This window comes from Lonchura striata, chromosome 3, assembly GCF_046129695.1.
Source record: "Lonchura striata isolate bLonStr1 chromosome 3, bLonStr1.mat, whole genome shotgun sequence".
Taxonomy (NCBI): domain Eukaryota; kingdom Metazoa; phylum Chordata; class Aves; order Passeriformes; family Estrildidae; genus Lonchura; species Lonchura striata.
This window is the reverse complement of record NC_134605.1, coordinates 91,553,089-91,573,017: the sequence shown is the minus strand read 5'-3', so window position 1 is coordinate 91,573,017 and position 19,929 is coordinate 91,553,089. Positions and strand designations below refer to the sequence as shown.

General features: G+C 42.1%; 1 protein-coding gene and 1 long non-coding RNA gene across 3 annotated transcripts in view; both read right to left on the bottom strand.

Annotated features, from left to right (window-relative positions):
* Window positions 1–17,733, bottom strand: part of CSMD1 (CUB and Sushi multiple domains 1) — a 1,051,796-nt gene extending 1,034,063 nt beyond the window's left edge. For both annotated transcript variants that reach the window (XM_021551131.2, XM_031504428.2), the window contains exon 1: window positions 17,389–17,733. In XM_021551131.2, the coding sequence (XP_021406806.2) occupies window positions 17,389–17,455 (67 nt within the window). In that variant the 5' untranslated portion in view covers window positions 17,456–17,733. The remainder of the gene's footprint in view (window positions 1–17,388) is intronic.
* Window positions 17,734–18,527: 794 nt separating this feature from the next.
* On the bottom strand, window positions 18,528–19,066 carry LOC144246011 (uncharacterized). Its single transcript, XR_013339613.1, has 2 exons — window positions 18,997–19,066; window positions 18,528–18,606 (listed from the first exon to the last, which is right to left on the bottom strand). It is a non-coding gene; the product is annotated as an uncharacterized LOC144246011 (long non-coding RNA).
* Between the last annotated feature and the right edge of the window lie 863 nt (window positions 19,067–19,929).

Here is a 19,929-nt window from a genome sequence, read left to right as displayed (position 1 = left end):
AGAGGTTGAAATCACTCAATTCTGTCTCCCTCTCTGAGACACGTGTGCATACATGTATTTATACTACATTCATTGCCAAGGTAACTGGGCACATGTAAATTTCAAAGGGGAGTGTTATATCTAGACCTAAATTTTATCTCTCAAATATCAATGATGATTCCAGCAGAGATGTGGCAGATATAAATTAAGTGGCATTGCAGACTTTTTACTAGAAAAAAAATTCCCTAGGTTTTAAATAAATATGAACCATGGGACAAATTAATCAATGTTCATGATAGTAGCTTACCTCTATAAGACTGTAGATTTATGTGATGAGCATAAGGTGGTGGTTGTTAAGTCCCTAGTGATAAAAGCTATTGATTATTTCCAGAAATTAGCTAAAAATAGGTTTTGCAGCACTTATCTTTTAGGTGCTTACTGGCAAATGAAACTCAAAGCAGTATTCCAATTTGACTACTTGCAATGCTGCTTTTCATAGAATAATTGAATATTCACCAAGCAAGACAGAAACCCATCCAGAAGCATGACCTGATGTGGTGATTAATGCCCTTCATGTAAGAGGGGATCAGTAGGTGTCCAGTTCCCATTCCAGCAGCTTTTTTTAATATTTAATATTGATTTCCTTTAAGCATAGTTTGGAACTCAAATCTTCTAGCACTAAAGGAAACTTTAACTGGAAAACTTCATGGCCCCAACAAAAGAGAGCCTATGGCAGTCACGTATATGCTAGAAAAAGAAAACAAAAACGAGGATGAGACAGGCTTTAATTTTCTAAGGAAAGAGGCAGATGAATATAGATTTTTTTCCAACTGTTATATTACTCTCTATACTGTGGGAAAGTAAGAGGGCACGACTTCTACCCCAGAAGTATCTTCTGTAAGGCCAAAGTTGGCAGGTGCACTTAAAGTCAGCTAAGCTGTTTTATTCCCATGGAAGATTATCTATATTGAAGATTACAATGACTGTTCTATAACAGTCACATACAAACTGACACAGTATGCAACCATTCTGAGTATGCCTAGAAATGTAATTTCAGTCTCAAATAATATTTTCTAATGAAAAATAGCCTGTGTAAATTTGTCCGGTGTTGGGGTTAAAGCAGCTGTTGTGTGGTAGTTCAATAAAATCCAAGTACTAGATGGAAATGTCTTCACAATAAAGGGAAAACCTGATGCCTAAATTATTTTGTGCATTTACTTATCACAGAGTGTCCACAAAATCCATGAAATAAATTAGGAACTCAAGAGTTCAGCACATCTCAGGTCTAGTTCTTGAATTTATACATTCCATTATATTGTATTAGAATAATTACCAGGTTTTTATTTTCTTAAATTTTCAGGTACATGTACTACACTGTGCACAGTAACCTGTGTTCTTGCCCCTTCACAAAAGATAAGCAGTAGTTTTGTTTGCAGAGGAAAAGAGTAAGTAATGCCTTCCTTTCTTGAATAGACTGTGTCAGAAATATACAGAAATTTCTCCTGTACAGAAATGAAACAGAGCCTTTCATAATGAAGGAAAACGAACAGTTTTGGGAGACTTACTAACATTAAAGATAGTCCTGTTTCTTCTGTCTCATGCTTTCTTGTTACCAGTGGTCAGCTGTGTTCTTGCTGAGTATTTATTTTGCATCACTTTGTTTTGTTTTTATCATGTTATGTTTTTCCATTGACAATTCTGAGAGGAAGAGGTAGAATAAAAGGGAAAATATGAATCTGTACATCCTTTAGAGCCATCTGAAATGCATGTAGGAAGGCTGCTGTCTTAGGCAACAAGAGAAACAATTATTTTTCAGACAATAACAGATTTTTTAACATGAAACTGCAACAGGAAACCTATGGATTTGAGCTCATGGAATATCTTGCATGTTTTAAGTGTTGAGCTAAATATCTATCTAGGGACAGAATTTTCAATGTTTTTGTGGGGTTTTTTTCCCCACAATTTGATTTAGATCTGGGTCTTGAAAGGGAGTAAATTGATTGATTTATAAGGCTGAAGTGGTTTCAGTGTTCTCAGTATAACAGACCTTTTCTTAAACCTTTTCTACCAGAAACTCTTGCACCGTTTCCCTAATATTCACAGAAATTCAGTCCTTCACCAGATCCTATCATTCAACTTTGTCACACCAGTTTTTACCATGATTTTTCCTTATTGTCCCAGGAAAGAGAACACCATCAAGATATGACTTGTGATAAGTGAAACAATGGATCACAGAGGGGCAAACAGCATACATGGAAGATTAAGGTATTATTTAGCACACCTTTATACTATCATTGAGGTACTAAACACTCTCCATGGAGGTCAACATCAGTGGGAGAGGTCCTTAGACCACTAAGAACCTGGTTTGATGCATTCATTTCCCACCAGGACCTAATTTTCCAAGCATTTTCTGTGTTGTCTCACCAGAAATCTCTCATAGGGCAAAATGTTGAACATCGCTGTCATCCAGATGGTCACCAGGTAAAGTCTTTATTATTTATTGGAAAGAAAATAATAAAATATTATTATGAGAATAAAAACCAGGTAATAGGATTGGAGGATAAAGGGAATTGTCTCTTTCTAATGAAATACAGACCATTATTCTTTTAAGTGCATCGGCAGCACTAACTATAATATCACAATCATTAAAAATTATATGAAATGCACTTGGGAATCATGTATTAGTATTGATTGAAGGTAGATACTCTAAATATCCATATGGATATTTTGCATTTACATGGGAAAAGTATGCAGTTTAAAGATTCACATAAATCCTACCTATTTAGATGCAAAGTTCTGTGCTGGGTGAAGTATTTCTGAAGAGCTGGAAGTGCTCAGTGAAATGAGCAGGTAGAAGCTTCAAAACAAGCAAAATGCAGTGTTTTTCTACACAGCAGGAATTAAACTGTTAAAAAGATTGTCATAAAATAGTGTGGTAGTCTGAATTATGAATAGGTTCAAGAACAGATTCATGAAGGTTAAATTTTTTGATGGATGTTGAACACAGAGGCAACCTCTGGCTAAGAGTTCTCTAAACTGGCCAGAGGCTGCTAAAATATAAGCCTGACTATATCTTGCTTCCTGTAATTTTTTTCAATGTATTTGCTAATGGCCATTGTCAGAGAAAAGTTATTTTGGTCTGATTTGATGTGACACTTTTCACATTTTTAAATACGTGAAGACAGAAACTTAGCCAAATTCATAGGATGTACGCAAAATCTGGGCACATTTTATTTCCCTGACTTAATTCTTCAGGTCTTAAGCATGCCCTGTGCCCATCTTCAGCCTTTGTACTGGTTGCCCCCTGTGCAGGAGTCACCACAGACTGGACCCTGGGCATTTTCTTCCTTGAGAATGTTAACAACCATGTTGGAGAATAATAAAGAAGATATCTTATACTCCTTCAGCAAGAGGAATAATAGAGTGACTGGAACAAAAAAGATAAGCTCTTCAAAAGGAAAATTTTAAACAAACATTAAGGGAAGAAGAAAAAGAAATAGTGTTTAATTATGCAAATCTGATAGTGCCAGCCCTCTTGGTCCTACAAGATAAAAACCATGGTTTTCAGCATAAAACCTATATCAGCCTAGCAGCTGAACTTCCATGCCCATGAGAGCACTATAATCAGTCATAATTTGAGACCACATCAGACTTCCACTGAGGACTATTGCCAGCAGATGTTTCAAGTTTTGAGACATACTACCAGTTCTACTTAGTAGGACTACTTCAGTATTCCTGTGTTACTGGTGGCAAAAAGGGAAATTGATTATGCACTGTTCTCCAGTATGCCAGAAATGGAAATCAGAAAAAAAACCTGAATAATGATTGATGGTTACGAGGGAACTAATCTGGGCTATGTCATCTGTAAAATAAAGGGCAGCGCAAAGCTCCTGTGGCCTAAGTTTCAGAAGATAAGGGGTTTTGTTTAATGCTTGTCATACAAGAAATAACATTTCCCAGACTTGAGTTCCCTGTCACAATGTTGTCCACATTGTCCATTTCATCTTTCTATGTCCATATAATCCTTTGTATCATGGGTCCCTATACTCTGAGATAGTCAATAAAATAAATTAATAAATAACTGCCTAATAGACTTCAAGAATAAATGTAATCATAGACAAAATATCCTAGAAAATATTGAGTGGAAGAAGGCAAATTACAAGAGTAGGTATTGATTTAAAAAAAAGTAGAATAGTCCTGACTGAAAATTCCATTAAATGCTGTTGTATTTTTTTTATACGTAGCTTTTTTTTTTTTAAATATCTTATCTTCTTCAGTGTCACTACTGAAGAATATGTCAATGAAATATAAGAATGATTTACATTGTCTCTCTATGCTGAATGCTCATCTTTCACCTGACACAGTCTGTCACCACAACGACTCATTTTTTTACATTGGGCAGTGCATTATCCTTCTAGAATCAAAGAGTAGTTTCATTTTTTTAATTGAGCTTTTACCCTCAGGGGACCTGTTTCTCATGCACATTTTGGACAACACCTAAGACAGCAGCACAACTGATTGGATCTGAACCACAAACTGCTGTTGAGACAGTACAAAAATGCTTCTGATTTACCTGTACCTGCAAGTACCAGTTTTATGTGACTGCACCAGGTTGGCCCTGACTGGAAGGGGGTTCCAACCAAAGCTGCTCTATTGCTCCCATCCTGGACACAGGAGACTAAATATAATGAAAGGTTCATGGATTGAGATGAAGACATGCAGAGATCAGTCACCAGTTACTGTGTTAGGCAAAACAGACTCCATTCAGGGAAATGAGTTTAATATATTAACAATCAAATCAGAGTAGGATAATGAGAAATAAACCCAACTCTTAAAATACCGTCCCCCCAACCCCTCCCTTATCTTACGACACAAATTCACCCTCATATTTTCTCTACATCCTCCCCATAATGATGCAGGGGGAAAGGGAATGGGGATTACAGTCAGTTAATCAGAGATTAGTCTTTGCTCTTCCTTCTTCCTCAGGAGAAGGACTCACACTCTTCCCCTGCTCCACCATGTGATCCATCCCACAGGCAACAGTCCTCCATAAACTTCTCCAATATGAGTCCTTCCTGGGAGCTGCACTTCTTCACAAACTGCTCCAGCACAGGTGCCTTCCACAGGGTGCATTCCTTAAGGAACAGGTTGCTCCAGCGTGGGTCCCCTGGAATCAAAAGTCCTGCCAGCAAACCTGCTCCAGTGTTGGCTACTCTTTCCTTGGGTCCACAGATTTTTCCAGGAGCCGGCTCCAGTGCGGGTTTCCTACAGGGTCACAGCCTGCTTCAGGCACCCACCTTCTCCTCCATGCTCCCCCATGTACCTCCATGGGCTGCAGGGGCACAGATGCTTCACCACGGTCTATACCATATAATGCAGGGGAATCTCTGGCACCTGGAGCACTTCCTACCCTTCTTTCTTCAGTGATTTGGGTGCCTGCAGTTGTTCCTCTCTCACAATCTCACTTCTCTTCCAGCTGTAGTTGCCATTGCACAGGTTATTTCTCTCTTCTTAACTATGTCCTCTCAGAGGCTCTACCACTGTTTCTAGTGGGCTCAGCTTTGTCCAGAAGTGGGTCCTCCTTGGAACCAGCTAGCATTGGCTCTACTGGGAGAAGCTTCTTGAAACTTCTTAAAGAAGCCACCCCTGTAGCATCCCTTCTACCAAAATCTGGGCATACAATACAGTGATAAAGCACATTCAAAATATTTATACAAATATATCCATTCTGCAAGTATGGTCTGCAGAGTGATGCACAACATCAAAAGAAGTTTAGTACATATTCCACAGTGGTAAAACTGGGTAGATACTTTTCTTCCACCAGAGCCTGCCCATCACTTACAAACAACCTGTTTTTTAGTTACCATCAATGGAGGATAAATGTAAAAATTATAAATACTCATAGAGGAAATATAAGTGGAGGCTTCACTCCAAATTCAGATTTTTGTTTTCTTTGTAATCACAAAAGTTTTGTTCCAGGTTACATCAGATCCAGGTTGGTTGTTCATACGTTTAAGGGTTTTTTGTTTGGTTGTTTTTTTTCTATTCTAGTTGTTGTTTTAATATACAGAATTATGTAAGTCCAGCAGCTTTAAAGAAAAATTTCAACTTCCCTTGAGGAAATCTTCTTCCTAAAACAATACGACACTGATAGGTTTGGAAACTTTGCTTAATTCAGATACTACTAGGAGATAACAGAAGTAAAAACTTAATATGGTTGTCACTTCTTTCCCCTTAGAGCAATCTATTGCATTCAGTCTCTGAAGATTCTCGAGTGTAATAATTAAGTACAGCACAAATTTCTTTATGTTTAAAAGTGCTGAGATCTGCAATTTTCTCCTATGGCAGTGGGAACTGCAGGTATTTGGCACTACAATCTAGGCTCTTGACTGCAAGCACTACCTTCTGCCCTCTTCCCAGCATCCTTAAACTTAGCACTAAAGCTTGAGCTTAGACACATTTTATTGTTCAGTATGCCCATGTTCTGTTATTCAACAAATGGATCTTCTCTTCCATCAAATATTTTTGAAAAAGAAAGTTGTTTTTCCTTCTGAATGCCTAGCATCTTATGTATCACAAGTACTCCATCTGCACTCCATCCCTTTGTTTCTTTACCAAATATTCTAATAAGTATCATTTTTCCTAACTCTGTGGATAAACTGAGATGCATTACTGGTAAGGTGGACTTACAAATTCAGTAAGAAATTAAGACAGAAATAAAAATCTCTATAAAAGATGAAATATTGAGAACCCATCCTATAGTCCTTATTCAGTCAGCTCCCATTCTGAAGGCAAGAGGATAGGAAGGCTTGAGAAAAACAACTGTTCTTGTAGATGTTGAAATTACTGTGGTTCAAACTAGCATGAAAATAAAATAGTGTAAAGAAGATGCATGAGGTGAACTGACAAGAAGACTCCAGCTCAGTCACCTTATTCCATATATAGAAAGGATATATCTGCATTTACCATTTCTAACAGGAACTCAAGATTTATGGATGCAACAAAAAATATAAAAATCAATTATAAAAATCAATTAGGTGTCTCTGTTTAAAGGGAACTAGTAATTTGAGTATATATGACAAAAAAGGAAAACAGAATTCACTTTGACAAAACAACTTCTCAATTTTCCTTCTAATGTGATATGACTCACCTCAAATCTATTGCAAAGCGGTAAACAAAGTACACCAACACAGTGACCATCATCTGTTAGGAACATTTTAAAAAGAAAACCATTACTGAGCTACTTTTCTTGTCTTCTATACAGAGAAATGTATTTTCCCATCAGAAACAGCATTTCACATTATCTTCTTTCCATTTACTATGTTTTCATCAGTGCTAACAGCAACCTAAGAAATACCTCATTAAGCCAGTAATTTATTTCTTAGGAACTAAATTAAATTAAATTAGTTTGGACTAGTTTTAGTTCTTTTCAAAACAGTCTATTTCAATTAAATAACAAGAGGAAAGTTCAGTTTGATTACTAATAACATTGTACAGGGGACTAATCTGGGATAGCAATTTAAATATGCAGACAACAGCCTTTTGATTTTAGCTCTCATTCATTGAACTAATGTTATAATTGAAACTATAAAAAAAATAAAATATTTAGTCCATCTTTGTTCTCTAATCCTTCTGTAATCTAATTACCTCAAAATACCTGCAAGATAAAATACTGTCATGAGGATCAAAATGACAGCTATAAGCTGGGCTCTCCACTATTCATTATCCATTCTTTTTTTTATGATAACTATTTATTATTATCACATAGTTAATAAATAAAATCTAAGGCACTTAATAATGCATCTGAAGTCAGCTTCACTGCCGATGTAAATTATCAGAGATCCACAAAGAGAGCTACATGATGTTATATTTTTTGTAATAGTTCTTGTATGTAGATATTACAATCTTTTGAGTCAGACCCCTTACAGTGTTAAATGATACTAAATTTAAAAAGAGAGCAACTTCAATTTCCAAAATATCCCCTGATTCATTGCTTTAAAGAAATTACTTTGAAGCTTCTCAGGAGTTGACAAGAAAAATCTAAATTGTCATGGCAACATGGGTTGAAGAAATCCTTCTTTACTGTTTGCATAGATCATCTCCATGCTATCAGCCTGTTTACTAAATGTTGCTAAAGAAAGCAATTAAAGGTTAATCTTTCCTCAGAACCAAATAAATTATATAACCACTGAAAGCCAGTGGAGTGAGATACATTTCAGATAGGTCAAAAAAATTTGAGGCATCATTTATCTTTAAGCAAAAACAACACCAAATTGCAGGGCAGACTTCATGCTGGATGGAAGTGAAAACAACCATCCAGGACAGACTTGAGAAGTGGGCCAGCGGAAACCTCCTGAAATTTGAATTGTAAGGTCCTGCACAGGAGTTGAGGCAATCCCAAGCAGAAACAGGCTGGAAAGAGAATGGATTGAGAGCAGCCCTGAGGAGGACGTGGGGATGTAGGTGGATGAGAAGTTCAAATGATGCAGCAATGTGCACTTGCAGCCCAGAAAGCCAAATACATCCTGAGCTGCATTGAAAGAAATGGGACCAGCAGTTTGAGGGAGGTGCTTCTGCCCCTCTACTCCCTCTCATAAGACCCTACCTGGAGCACTGTGTCCAGCTCTGGGCTCCTGACACAGTAATATACCTGTTAGAGCAAGTCCAGAGGAGGCCATGAGGATGGTCAGAGGGCTGTAGCACCTCTCCTACAGACAGGCTGAGAGAGCTGGGGTTGTTCAGTGTGAAGAAGAAAACTCTCCAGGAAGACCTTACAGCACCTTCCAGTACCTAAAGAGGGCCTACAAGCAAGACAGTGAGGGACTTTCCACAAGAGCATGTAGTGTCACGACAAGGGGCAAAGGCTTCACACTGAAGGACAGTAGGTTTAGTTAGACATCATGATTAACTTCTTGACTGTGAGGATGGTTAGGCACTGCGACAGGTTTCCCAGAGAAGCTGTGGATATTGCATCCCTGAAAGTGTTCAAAGCCAGGTTGGATGGGGTTTTAAGCAACATGGTCTAGTGGAAGGTGTCCCTGGCCATGGCAGAGAAGTTAGAATGAGGTGATTTTTAAGGTTATTTCCAACCCAAACCATTCTGTGATTCTAAATAGCATTTCTGTGGCAAATTGCATAACAAACGAAGAGTTTGAATATTCTTCAATGTTGCTAGATTTTTTCTAGCATCCTCGTTTCAATGCAAGTTGTTTGTGTGATAATGTGACTATAATAAGAGCAAGATAAAAAGCCTTTTAAGGTTAATGAGACTTTTAAAATTCTGTGAGTTCTCCAACCTTTAGATCAGCTCCTAACTAGTTAAAATCTGATATAAAGCAACCCAAACTACTTAACTGATGACCAGAGTCTATGTCTAATTTACCTACTTCTGCATAGCAGAATGGTTTTTTTCCCTACAACTATTTTCAAGTTAACTACATTATGTACCAAGAAAAAAAAAGTGGAAGGTTTCCATATTTTTATTTATATTAATTAAATTTCATAATAGATTTCACAGGAAAGCTAAACAGAAATAACTGAGTACAGCTAATGATCAAAATGCTACTCCTGCTGCCACTGTTGACTTCATAAGATCTATTAATACTATATTCTTCAGTGTAAGAGTCACTGCAAACAATGGGTCAAAATGTGTGCTGAGGATATTTATGTGCTGAGATAAAGAAAATCAATTTAATTTCTCGAGAGAGATATCTAAAAACGCAGAGGGTCATTGATTGTGATATTAGCAGTTGTTTGATTGAACTGAGATTCTGAAAGTGAATTATAAGATGTTTCCCCCTCCCCCTCAAAAACATGCTTGGTATGACACAATCTATGTATTATAAGAAACATCAGCAGGATACCAATAGAGAATCTGGCTGCTGGGGCAAAGCTAAAATAGTGCACTTAGTCACTTGAATGTAGTCAGCTTCTGCATTGATATCCCACAAACATCAGTGAGAACAGTGTGATTTGTCATGACCATTTGTTTCACAGCCAAAAGCATGCAAAATTAGTCTAAAAATAAGTTAAATTTTGGTTTTTTTTTATTTTATAGAAGTGGCTTTATCAGACATTTCACTGTTGTGAAAATATAATTCTTTCTTTCCTCTTTTTCTTGCCCTCACAGTCACCTGCATTTTGTTGCTAGGTTCAGGGCAAGGCAGGTTCTGTAAACTCATGTATATTCCTCAAATATCTAGCCACTAGCTGCTTCTTGCCAAAGTGACCTTCCTGTTCCTTGCAGCTCCATCTGGGCTGTTCAGCAGCAGCACCCACAGTAGCCGGGGTGTGGGTCCCGAGTTCCATGGTGGGTGTTACATGCACCATGACCTCAGGCTCAGCCCCAAGACACTCTTACAAGGCAAGCTCAAGCACAATGCCCAAAGCCAAGCCTAAGATCCCAGCCGTGTACTCTGGATACACTCTGCAAAGCAAGCCAAGCTTAGCCATCCATTTTAGAAGCCAGCATTGCATGCACAGTGAGAACACTTTAAATCCACACCACAGCTGGGCCAGTATTTAAAAAAGGAAACAACCTGGTTGTGGTCCCCAGTGTTTAGGCCCACCTTTGAACCCAACTTTCAAGTACAGGGCAAGGCTGGCTGCACTTTTTTCCCTAGTGCACTGTAAATTGGTTGTGTTTCAGCACCAGTGTAAGTAAATAAAAGTTTGAATATCTGTGTTCTTTTGGTGTTTATGTGTGAACACAATATGGCAAGTAATGCAGGTCAGAGGAAGTAAACAATGCAATATTGTATCATGGCTATATTTGATCTGGAAATCATAGGATTGGTGAGGGGAAAAAAATATTCCTAGACCCAGATTTACTCTGTGACAAATTTCAAAGGTTTGCTGCAAATGTCAGAATTATAAGAACATTTCAATAAAAACCCTGAAACACAGGTTTAGAAATGTTTATCTGAAAAAAAAAACCAAAAAAACAAAAAAAAACCAAACAAACAAAAAAAAAAACAGAAAAGAAAAGGAAAAACAAAACCAGAAACCCAAGTAAAACTATCAGACAAGAAAGAAGAAATAAAAAAATAAAAACTTTATGTCTGGCAAAATTGCATTAAAAAATACCATTGCCCTGCAACTGAACACAAGGCATGAAGCAAGTACTGCAAAATGTAATTTTTAAATGCTGACCATATTTCATGCAAATTCGCAAAACAAACACTGCATAAAAAGTTTTATCCACTGTAATTTATTCAGGTCTGTGTCAGCTGCAGTGCTGCACATGTTTCTTTTGGAAAGCCACAACACAGACAGGAATACAGAACATGATTCTGTGCTTCAGTATCCATAGGATACCATAAGACAGATACAAAACATCCAGAGACTAAAATGATACTTGGTTTCTCTGTGTATTGTCCATAACATCTTTAAAGGAAAATGCAGAAAAAAAAATGAAGGTAGACATCAGATGCTCAGAGATACCAGAGATACTGTTTAAAAACATATTGCTTCCACATATACATAAATATATTAATATTATAAAGGTTTATTGCTGTGATTCACCTAGTTTTCCTTTTTTAAAACCATTCATGGATGCAAACATTGTCAGAAGTTCTTATCCACAAGAGCAAAAATTAAACAGGGTCTAACTCCACCAATATCTGCTTTGTCTGGATTCTTTGGAGTAGCAATCTGTTCAAAAGTAGCCAATTGAGCTATTTCTGAAATCAATACAAATTTTAGTTTCCAATGCAGCAGAATTGGACTCTTAGAACTGCCTGAAGTTGTCTTTTACTGGACATGGATGAGACAAGAAATTTACTTGAAAGAAGTCAAATCACTATTTCAGAATTTGCATGAATTTATCATTAAAATGCATCATTAAATAATTAAAAATCTGTAAGAAACCGTGATTAATTTTTATTATGGATATTAAAGCATTACTATAATTGCTAAAATATCTTGCTTTGTCCTTTAAATGAGTCTGCCCTCCAGGTAAAAATGGCAAGAAACTACCATCACTTTATTTTCTTTTTTTTTTTGTCTATATGAGAAAGAAATGCAGAAAAAAATTATTGTCGCTGAGAAAGTAAGACTTTTAATTAGAAATAAGATGCATTATTACTCTTGAAAGAGTGCATTCATGCTTCTATTTACCATTCAGTTACTAAATGCAGAAAAAAGCTATGTTTGCCTTTGGGTGTCAATATAACACTAACAGTGATCCAAGTTATTTGTGTAAGTAGTTATTCCTCTGAGAAATGCTTGTAACAAATACAGTGTAGATTTTCTTAAATGCAATAGAAATGTCATATAGTGGAGTGAGGTCTTTCATCCAGCCAGAACAAAGATGTGTCAGGACAAAGAAAGATCTCACAGTTTTCCTCAGGCATTAATGCAATTTTTTCTCCTATTTCAAAAGTTTGTGGTTGATAAAAAATGGTTTAAGGGAAATTACAGCTGATGTAGAAAAGTAAAAAATTCTAAGTAAAAGAAAGTGATTCATACACATTAGGAGAATTTTCATATGATTCTTATTCTTTGCTCACTGCAAAAATGGGAAGAACACCCAATTTATCTCAGTCTAATATGACTAATTTTGCAGCCATATGGAGCACTAGAGGCCAGATTCTTATTCTGTGACCCTGACTTGAATCCAGTTGTACACTTGAGTTTTATTAGAGATCAGGTGTCACACTTAAGCTACTGCTCTGGCGAACCATGCAGTTAAACCAGCAGCTCCCCTTCCCACACTGCCTCCCCTGCCGGCCGCGGGCAGCGCGGCGCTGCCGCGTGTGCTCACTCGGAAAGCTGCTTGACAGCAGAATAATGTCATCATGGCCAAAGAGAAACACCGTGGTTCAATACAGATTTGAGCACGATGAAATTAAATTTTGTCTTTAAATCCACCGGAGGTTTTATACTGTGACACTATCAAGCAGTCACTTCTCCAAGGAAAGGTTACAAGGAGGAGTTTAATGTGATGGTGTACAGATTACATCTTGAAAAAGTTGAAAAAAGTGGTCCCTGAGGCTTTTCAGCCTTTCTATAGAGCATCGTAAATCTTGAATGCATAACTCAAAATATTTACAGTTTCAGATTGTTCCTAATTTGTTTGGACAAGAGTTTTTATTAGTGTAAATGCTACGGACGCATAAGTGCCATAGGTGTCTTTTTTAAAGCTCGCCAGTATCAATGCATATGTAATACTAATACCACATCATGAGTAAAAATTAGATGAAGTGCTTATATGGACAAGCAGTCTGCAGGGGGAAAAATGACGCCTGCCCTTCCCAAATAAAAAAAAAATCTACATTATCTGATCAAAATCATTTATGTCTGTATAAAGGGACATGAGTGAGAGTCAGTAAAATAGACAGATTTGTAGTATAGGCAATCTGCAGAATGGTTATCTGTACAAGTCAGAGATGGTTCTGAAGTGGCCTCACAGATTTCAATATATCCTGAAGTTCCATTTGAGCTTATGTCTTCATGTGCCTGTAAACCATCTCCAGGTTCTCACACCAGTATCCTGTTACACACACACACACCAGAGAAACTGAAAAATCTTTACTGGTTGACAGTGGGAATTCAAACCTCAAGTACGAGTTCATGAGTCTAAAATGAGTGTGTAGAGAATCTTTGTGACATTGATATGCTCTCCACTACATTACATTCAAGTTCACCTAGTTTCCTATTCCTATACATAATTAAGGACATCATATGCATATCTCAATGCAAAAAAATAGTGCAGATACAGATCTTACCAAAAATTAAGCGCATTTTTACTTTAAAATATTACATGGTCAGAGCTGGATATTCTCTACTATGCCTTTCTATGGCAAATTCCTCATTGAGCTGGGGGATGGAGAATGCATCCATCAAATACTTGGTTTTACAGCTGGGTGTTCAATACATTGCCCTGATGTTCTTTTAAAAATTTCTTTTTTTCAGCTCATTTCCCCCAGAATTACTTTAGTCTTTTCTGGAAGAGAATGGAGCCCCTTAGAGAGCCCTGCCTCATAGTTTAAAAAGCACTATTTTGGAGGAAAAAAAAAAGACTTTAAAACAGACAAACACTCTCAGTCCAACAGGAGTAGGCCTTAAACAGAGTGGTAACTTTGTGTGATGTAGTTATACAAATAATTTTGACAAAGTGATAGCAGCAAACAGAAGGTACATAAAAAATGAAAAAGAAGGTACATGAAATGTTTTGAGGTCTAATTTAAAAAAAAAAAACAAAATCCTGAGCTGAAGATGTGAGAGTCCTTTTACTGTCTGTATCTAATTTAAGAACAGCAATGTTTTCCCTTTGTTATTTCCATTAATCTGAATTATACCTCTGTGCATAAGCCTGCTTATGTACATTTAGTTTGAGGCAATTAGGTGGCAACCAAGGTGCTGTATTTGGTTATCTAAACACGTCCAGGAAATTACCTTGAAAACATGTACTGGAACAACTCTAGGTATTAAGCAGTATGTATTTCTACTGAATATAGGTTATATTAAATATAGGTTGTCCATAGACCTTAGGTCACAGCAGAAATATCTTTTACTCTTTTTTTTTGTGAATTTTAGTCTGAATTGAGTCTAAATCTACTATTTGTTCAATACCAGTATGAATTTTTACAGAAATTATACTGATGTGTTTTGTCTTTCAAGAAAATCAGTAGGGTTCTTTATGTTTGCTCTTGTTACAATATAACATATCAGAATTAGCCAATGGCTCTATAAACAAGCCAATCTTAACATGCATAGCTGAACACTGTGCCGTCTGTCTTGTTGAAGCATAATTGCTGTGAGAGGGTAGCTTCTGGGAAAGTGGTTCTTTTAAATGACTCCATACTAATTTCCCTTGATTTAAAGCACAAGGAACAGGGAAGAATTCCCCAATGTTTTACAAAATGCTCAGGTCCATCAATCAGATTAAATCAGTCCAAAGATATGTGTAGAGCTGCACCCCAAGTCTACCACAGTCAATAAAGATGAATGTTCATTGTCATCCTTCCTTGTTCCTTAAAAAAGTTACAGAAAATTCCACAGCAACAAAGGGTTTCCATTTCATTTCATAACGAGGAACAATGTGGAAAGCAATCCACCTGTCATTTTACTGAAAGATATGGGAACGCCTGTGGCAACACCTCCAGAAATTCAGCACTTGCTTCTTTTTTCGCTTATAAAATCCCTAACCAAGCAAAACCTGGGTGATTTCCTTTTACAGTGACCATATGATTTGATAGCAAGGGGCTGGTAAAACAGAGTTCTGTGAATCTAATAAGAAAAACGATTTTGTGTGCTCCTGAAACCCTGGGTCTTTATGTTACTAAGGAAGGAGTTTTTTCACTCTCTAAAGCATAAACGTAATTTCAGCCTCAGGATTACATTTGACTAAATATAGATACCTGTGCTCAGTTGCCTGGGAAGGTAAAATGGGAAGGAATTATGTCAACTGTCCCCGATGGTTTCCCCTTCAACCTGTTGTTTGACTTCAGTATTAAGTCAGTCTTTAGCCTTTAAGTGGGTGTGTTCACATTAAGCAGGTATAATGACATTCTGCAGAGCAGCATCAGAGGCAGTGCCCAAACGTTCCTGGCAAAGCCTTTGTATGCAAGCAAAACACGTCGGATCGTCGCTGAATACCCATGATCCAGCCTCCAGCTTTTCGTATGTGCTGTCAGCCATGAAAAGAAAACACTTAAATGTCAAACGACATAGCCGGCTTCAGTGTATTTAACAGATGAGTCGCGGGTGTCGGCCCGGCCCGGGAGCGGCGTGGCCGCGCAGCAGCTGCCCCTCGTCCCGCGGTCCGGGCCCCGAGCGCGGCTGTCGGGGCAGCCCCGCCGGCCGCCCGGAGCTCCGCCGGGCCGGGCCGGGCCCGGGGCAGCGCCGGGCGCCCGGCACGTGCGCGGGCTGGGACCGGGGAAGGAGGCACTGGGGCGTGGGGATGCTGGAAGTTTGGGTAGGGCGGCCACGCCGAGAAGCCTCCGCCCGGCCCGGGCTGTGTGTGCTGCCGGGCACAGCCCCATCTCCGGGAGCCGCGGATTCACAGCCCGAAAGAGCCGCGCGCCTGTCGCGCCTCGCTCCCTTCCCACAGAGGGAGCCGGGTGGCGGTGCCCGGTGGACCGCGGCAGCGGCAGGATCCGGGCAGAGGAGGGATGCCATCGGGCTGCTGCGGAGCCGAAGCCGCTCCTGCGGACCAAGCAAAGCTCCTGCCCGGTTCCCCGCAGCCTGCTCTGGCCTTCCACCGCCTCTTACTTGCAGATCACGGCCAGCGACTACCGGAGGGAAGGCACCTGCCGTGCCGCCCAGGCGGACGGGGGAGCTCGGCCGCGAGCACCCGCAGGACGGGGAAGGTTCCAGCCTCGCCCGCCAACCCGGGGGCCGCGATAGCCCTGCTTCCCCCGCTTCAGCCGCCCCCGCACTGAAAAGAGCAGTGAGAAAAATAAAATGGTGGGAACGATGTAAAGCGCCTTGGAAGGGTTAAGGGAGACTCAGACAGTACAAACCGCAAGGGGAACCGCCATCCCGGAGGCAGGCAGAACAACCGGGAGCGAGGTGGGAGATGACAGAGGCTGTATCGGGGACAGGTGCTCAGCTGCGAGCTGCCTCACTCCCTCCCTCTCTCTCACACACACACAGACTCGCTTCTCTCCCAGCATGAAAAAGCGCAGGGCTAATGAGAGGCGAAGTGAATAATGGGGAAGTTGTTGTCTCCAGCGATGAGGCAAGTAATGGGGCTGAGGCCAGCACTGAAGTTGTGTAACCAAATTCTCCACCGTCACCCCCTCGTTTCTCCACCCTCCCCCATTGATTTTAAGAAGAAACCCAGCTGAGGCTGAGAGACTCTCCACCGCACACCCAGCAGAGAGGAGTCCTCTTCCCTCAGGCACGGGCAGGCAGCTAGCGGAGGTGTCCCCAGCGCCGCATCTCCGCCTCCGCGCAACTTGCGGGGAGCGGAGCCGGCTGAAAGCAGGCGGAGGCGGCTCTCCGCGACCACCCACTCCGCGCTCCCCCTCGAGCACGGCAAAAGCCGGGGAGGCGGGAGGAGGGGAGATCCAAACTTGCCAGCCCGAGGATTGTCCCTCACACGGCAGCGAGTGCCGTTCGTGCGTGCGCGGCGAGCGAAGTGTTCCCAAACTCCGGCGCTGCCCAGGCGGCTGGATGCGCACGGCTCCGCTCGCGGCGTCGCAGCGGCCGCTGCCCAACTCCAGGGGGCTGGTTTCTCCCGGGAGAAGTGACCGGCCGAGAGCAGAGCCCTCGGGGAACACCGGCGGGAGGTGGGAGGCAGGGAGAAAGGGGAGACCGGGCTCGAGGAGACTGCTGTTTGCCGGCGCAGAAACGAAGCGAGGGAGAGAGCTCACTCAACCGAGCGGCAGAGATTTAGCTGAGGGGTTATGAGTGCCGTAACTACAGCCTACACGCATGCAATGCAAGAAACCCGAATCTTACCCTGAGCTGCAGTGAGGAGCCCCGCGCAGACAACCAGCAGAGACTTGAATTTCCTCCACGCAGTCATATCTGCAGTTATTCCACACACACACTCTCTCACACAAAACCCTCGGCGGCTCTTCTCGGCTGCGACCGTGTCCTCCGAGCGGCAGCGGGGCTAAGGACAGCGCCAAATAACCACCACAGGGCGAGGAGAGGCGGAGAGGAGCGGTCCGGGTCCCGAGCGCCGCGCAGCGCCCGGCGCCTCCTGCAGGACTGCGCGGGCGGCTCGCTCCGCTCTGCTCACAGACAGCATCAGTCCCGCGCCGCGGCGGGGCTGCGCCGCTCAGCGCCCGCGGAGCCCCGGCGCCGCCGGCCCGCAGCCCGCCCAGGGGAGGGAGGGCACCGAGGGAGGGAGGGGAGGCACGCCCGGGGCCGCGGGCGGCGAGGCATGCACGGCCGCCGGCGGGGAGAGCCGGGCAGCGGCGGCGTCGGCAGGAGAGGGATGCGGAGAGTGCGAGGAAGAGGAGGAGGAGAGGGAGGAGGAGGAGGAGGAGGAGGAGGAGGAGAAGGAGAGAAGGGGAGGGAGGGATCGCGGCGAGAGTAGCGCAGGCAGCGCAGCGGAGCGGCTGCCAGCCACACGAGAAGCCGCCGCCGCCGGACTCAACCAACCCTTCCCACGGAGAGGGGACGGGCCCGGCGCTGTGCAGCCGGCCGAGCCCGCAGCCCCTCCGCGCCGCCGGACGGCCCCGCACGGCCTCCCGGGGCGGCCGCGGCCCCGGCCCCCGCCCCGGCCGCGGTCCCGGGCGGCTGCTGCCGGCCGCCGAAAGGCCCCAGGGGAGCGATGGCTCTCCCCGGGCCCGGAGTCCCCCGGCGCGGAGAAGGGTAGTGGCTGTAGGGCTACACCTGCCCGGGAGGCTGCTGCGATCCCCGGTGTCCTGTCCCCCAGCTCTGCCTGCGGCTCGCCTCTGCCAGCCACATGCGGGGTGCGAGAGATGCGAGTGCTGGGGTCCCTCGTTCTAGGTCAAATTACCCTCTGCTTTCGTCCCCACTCTTGAGAGAAGAAGGCTTTCAGGTCCAAAATGTGCCCTGCTCGTTCCTTCTAAGATGTTCATCAGAACAAGCTGTTCCTGCGAGGAAGGAGACGAGCCAGTATCTCCTTGCAGAATACTGCTTTGTCTTTATGTTGCCATTCTCCAGAGCTCCTGTTGCCAAGAGGAATTTCTGCCATTAACGATCCTTTCCAAAAGTAAAGAAAAACCAATCAAAATATGACATGGCAGAATGCACCAGAGGCTTCCCCACCGCCAGCCTGGAGCAGGCAGGGTTGGTTCCTTGAGCCCGAGGTAAAGGAAATGGGGACCCAAGGTTGTCTTGTCACAGGTCCCTATGCTCCATGATCCCAGCAAGGGTTTCTGTGCCAGGCCTGCCTTCAAACGGGGGGCAAAAATGTGCCCAACCCTGGCTTTCAATCCAGTATGAAGTGTCACCATCACTGCATGCTGGGCCTGACTCCATAATTAATGCTTACCTATATCCATAATTAAAAGACAAAGGCTTATAGGGAGGAAAGACAGAAACATAAGCCCTTTCAGAAAGGTAGTTTCAAGGTGGTAATTATTCACTTACGTGGGGAAATATGCAAAGTTGTTTTCTCGTTGTAAGTTGCATGAAGGTGGTGAATGGGCACCGAAGGAGGTAGGCTGACTTTGTAATAAGCTTGTATTTATGTAAAAAACGTTGTGGTTCTCAGTCAAAAAAAAAAAAAAAAAAAAAAATTAAAAAAGCAGAGCCAGGCAGGATGCCGAGCCAGACGTGGCATTGCTGCCATCTCGTGGCAAGCGCTCCCTCCCTGCCGGGCCAGGCCTGCAGCCCCTTCACTGCCTTTCCCGACAGCTCCCAAACGCACTGCCCTCCAAACACTTCCACAGAAGGGATCTGGTTTTAGTTAGCATTCATCCATATTTTAAGAACACCTCCGGGACTCATTTTTTTCCATTCGTGAAAGTAAAATGGTGCTAATACTTGTTAGTACCAGACATCATGTAACCAAGCTGCTGTGCAGAATTCCCCAGTCAGAGCTGCTCAGGCTATTCCACTTATCCTTGTCAGAGGACTGGGGGGAGTTTGCTAAAGATTGTAAGAAAGATGGAAATGGGCACTAAACTTAAGCTGAGGCTTACTTTCTGGCATCCAGTAGTCTGGGGCTCAGATTTTTGAAATGAGCAATTGTTTGCAATGCATCTGGCCAATAATTTTTTTTTTTTTTTGTATTGTCTGTTAAGTTGGGATACTTGAAAAATCATAAATAAACACCATTTATAGCTGTCTGTGTGTAGTTGAAAGCAGTAATGATGGTATAATTTTTTGCTATGCTGTTTCAGTAAGCACTCTTGAGAAGTTGCTGTTTAATCCTACTTATGGCAGATTCTGCCAAAGCTCCAGTATGATATAATATGTGCCTTCTTGGTCTCAACTCACAAAGCATAGATTTACTGTATCCAAGGCCTTCTGTTCTGAGGCTTTTCAGGGCTTCCTTGAGCTTTTGGGACCCAATTCCTT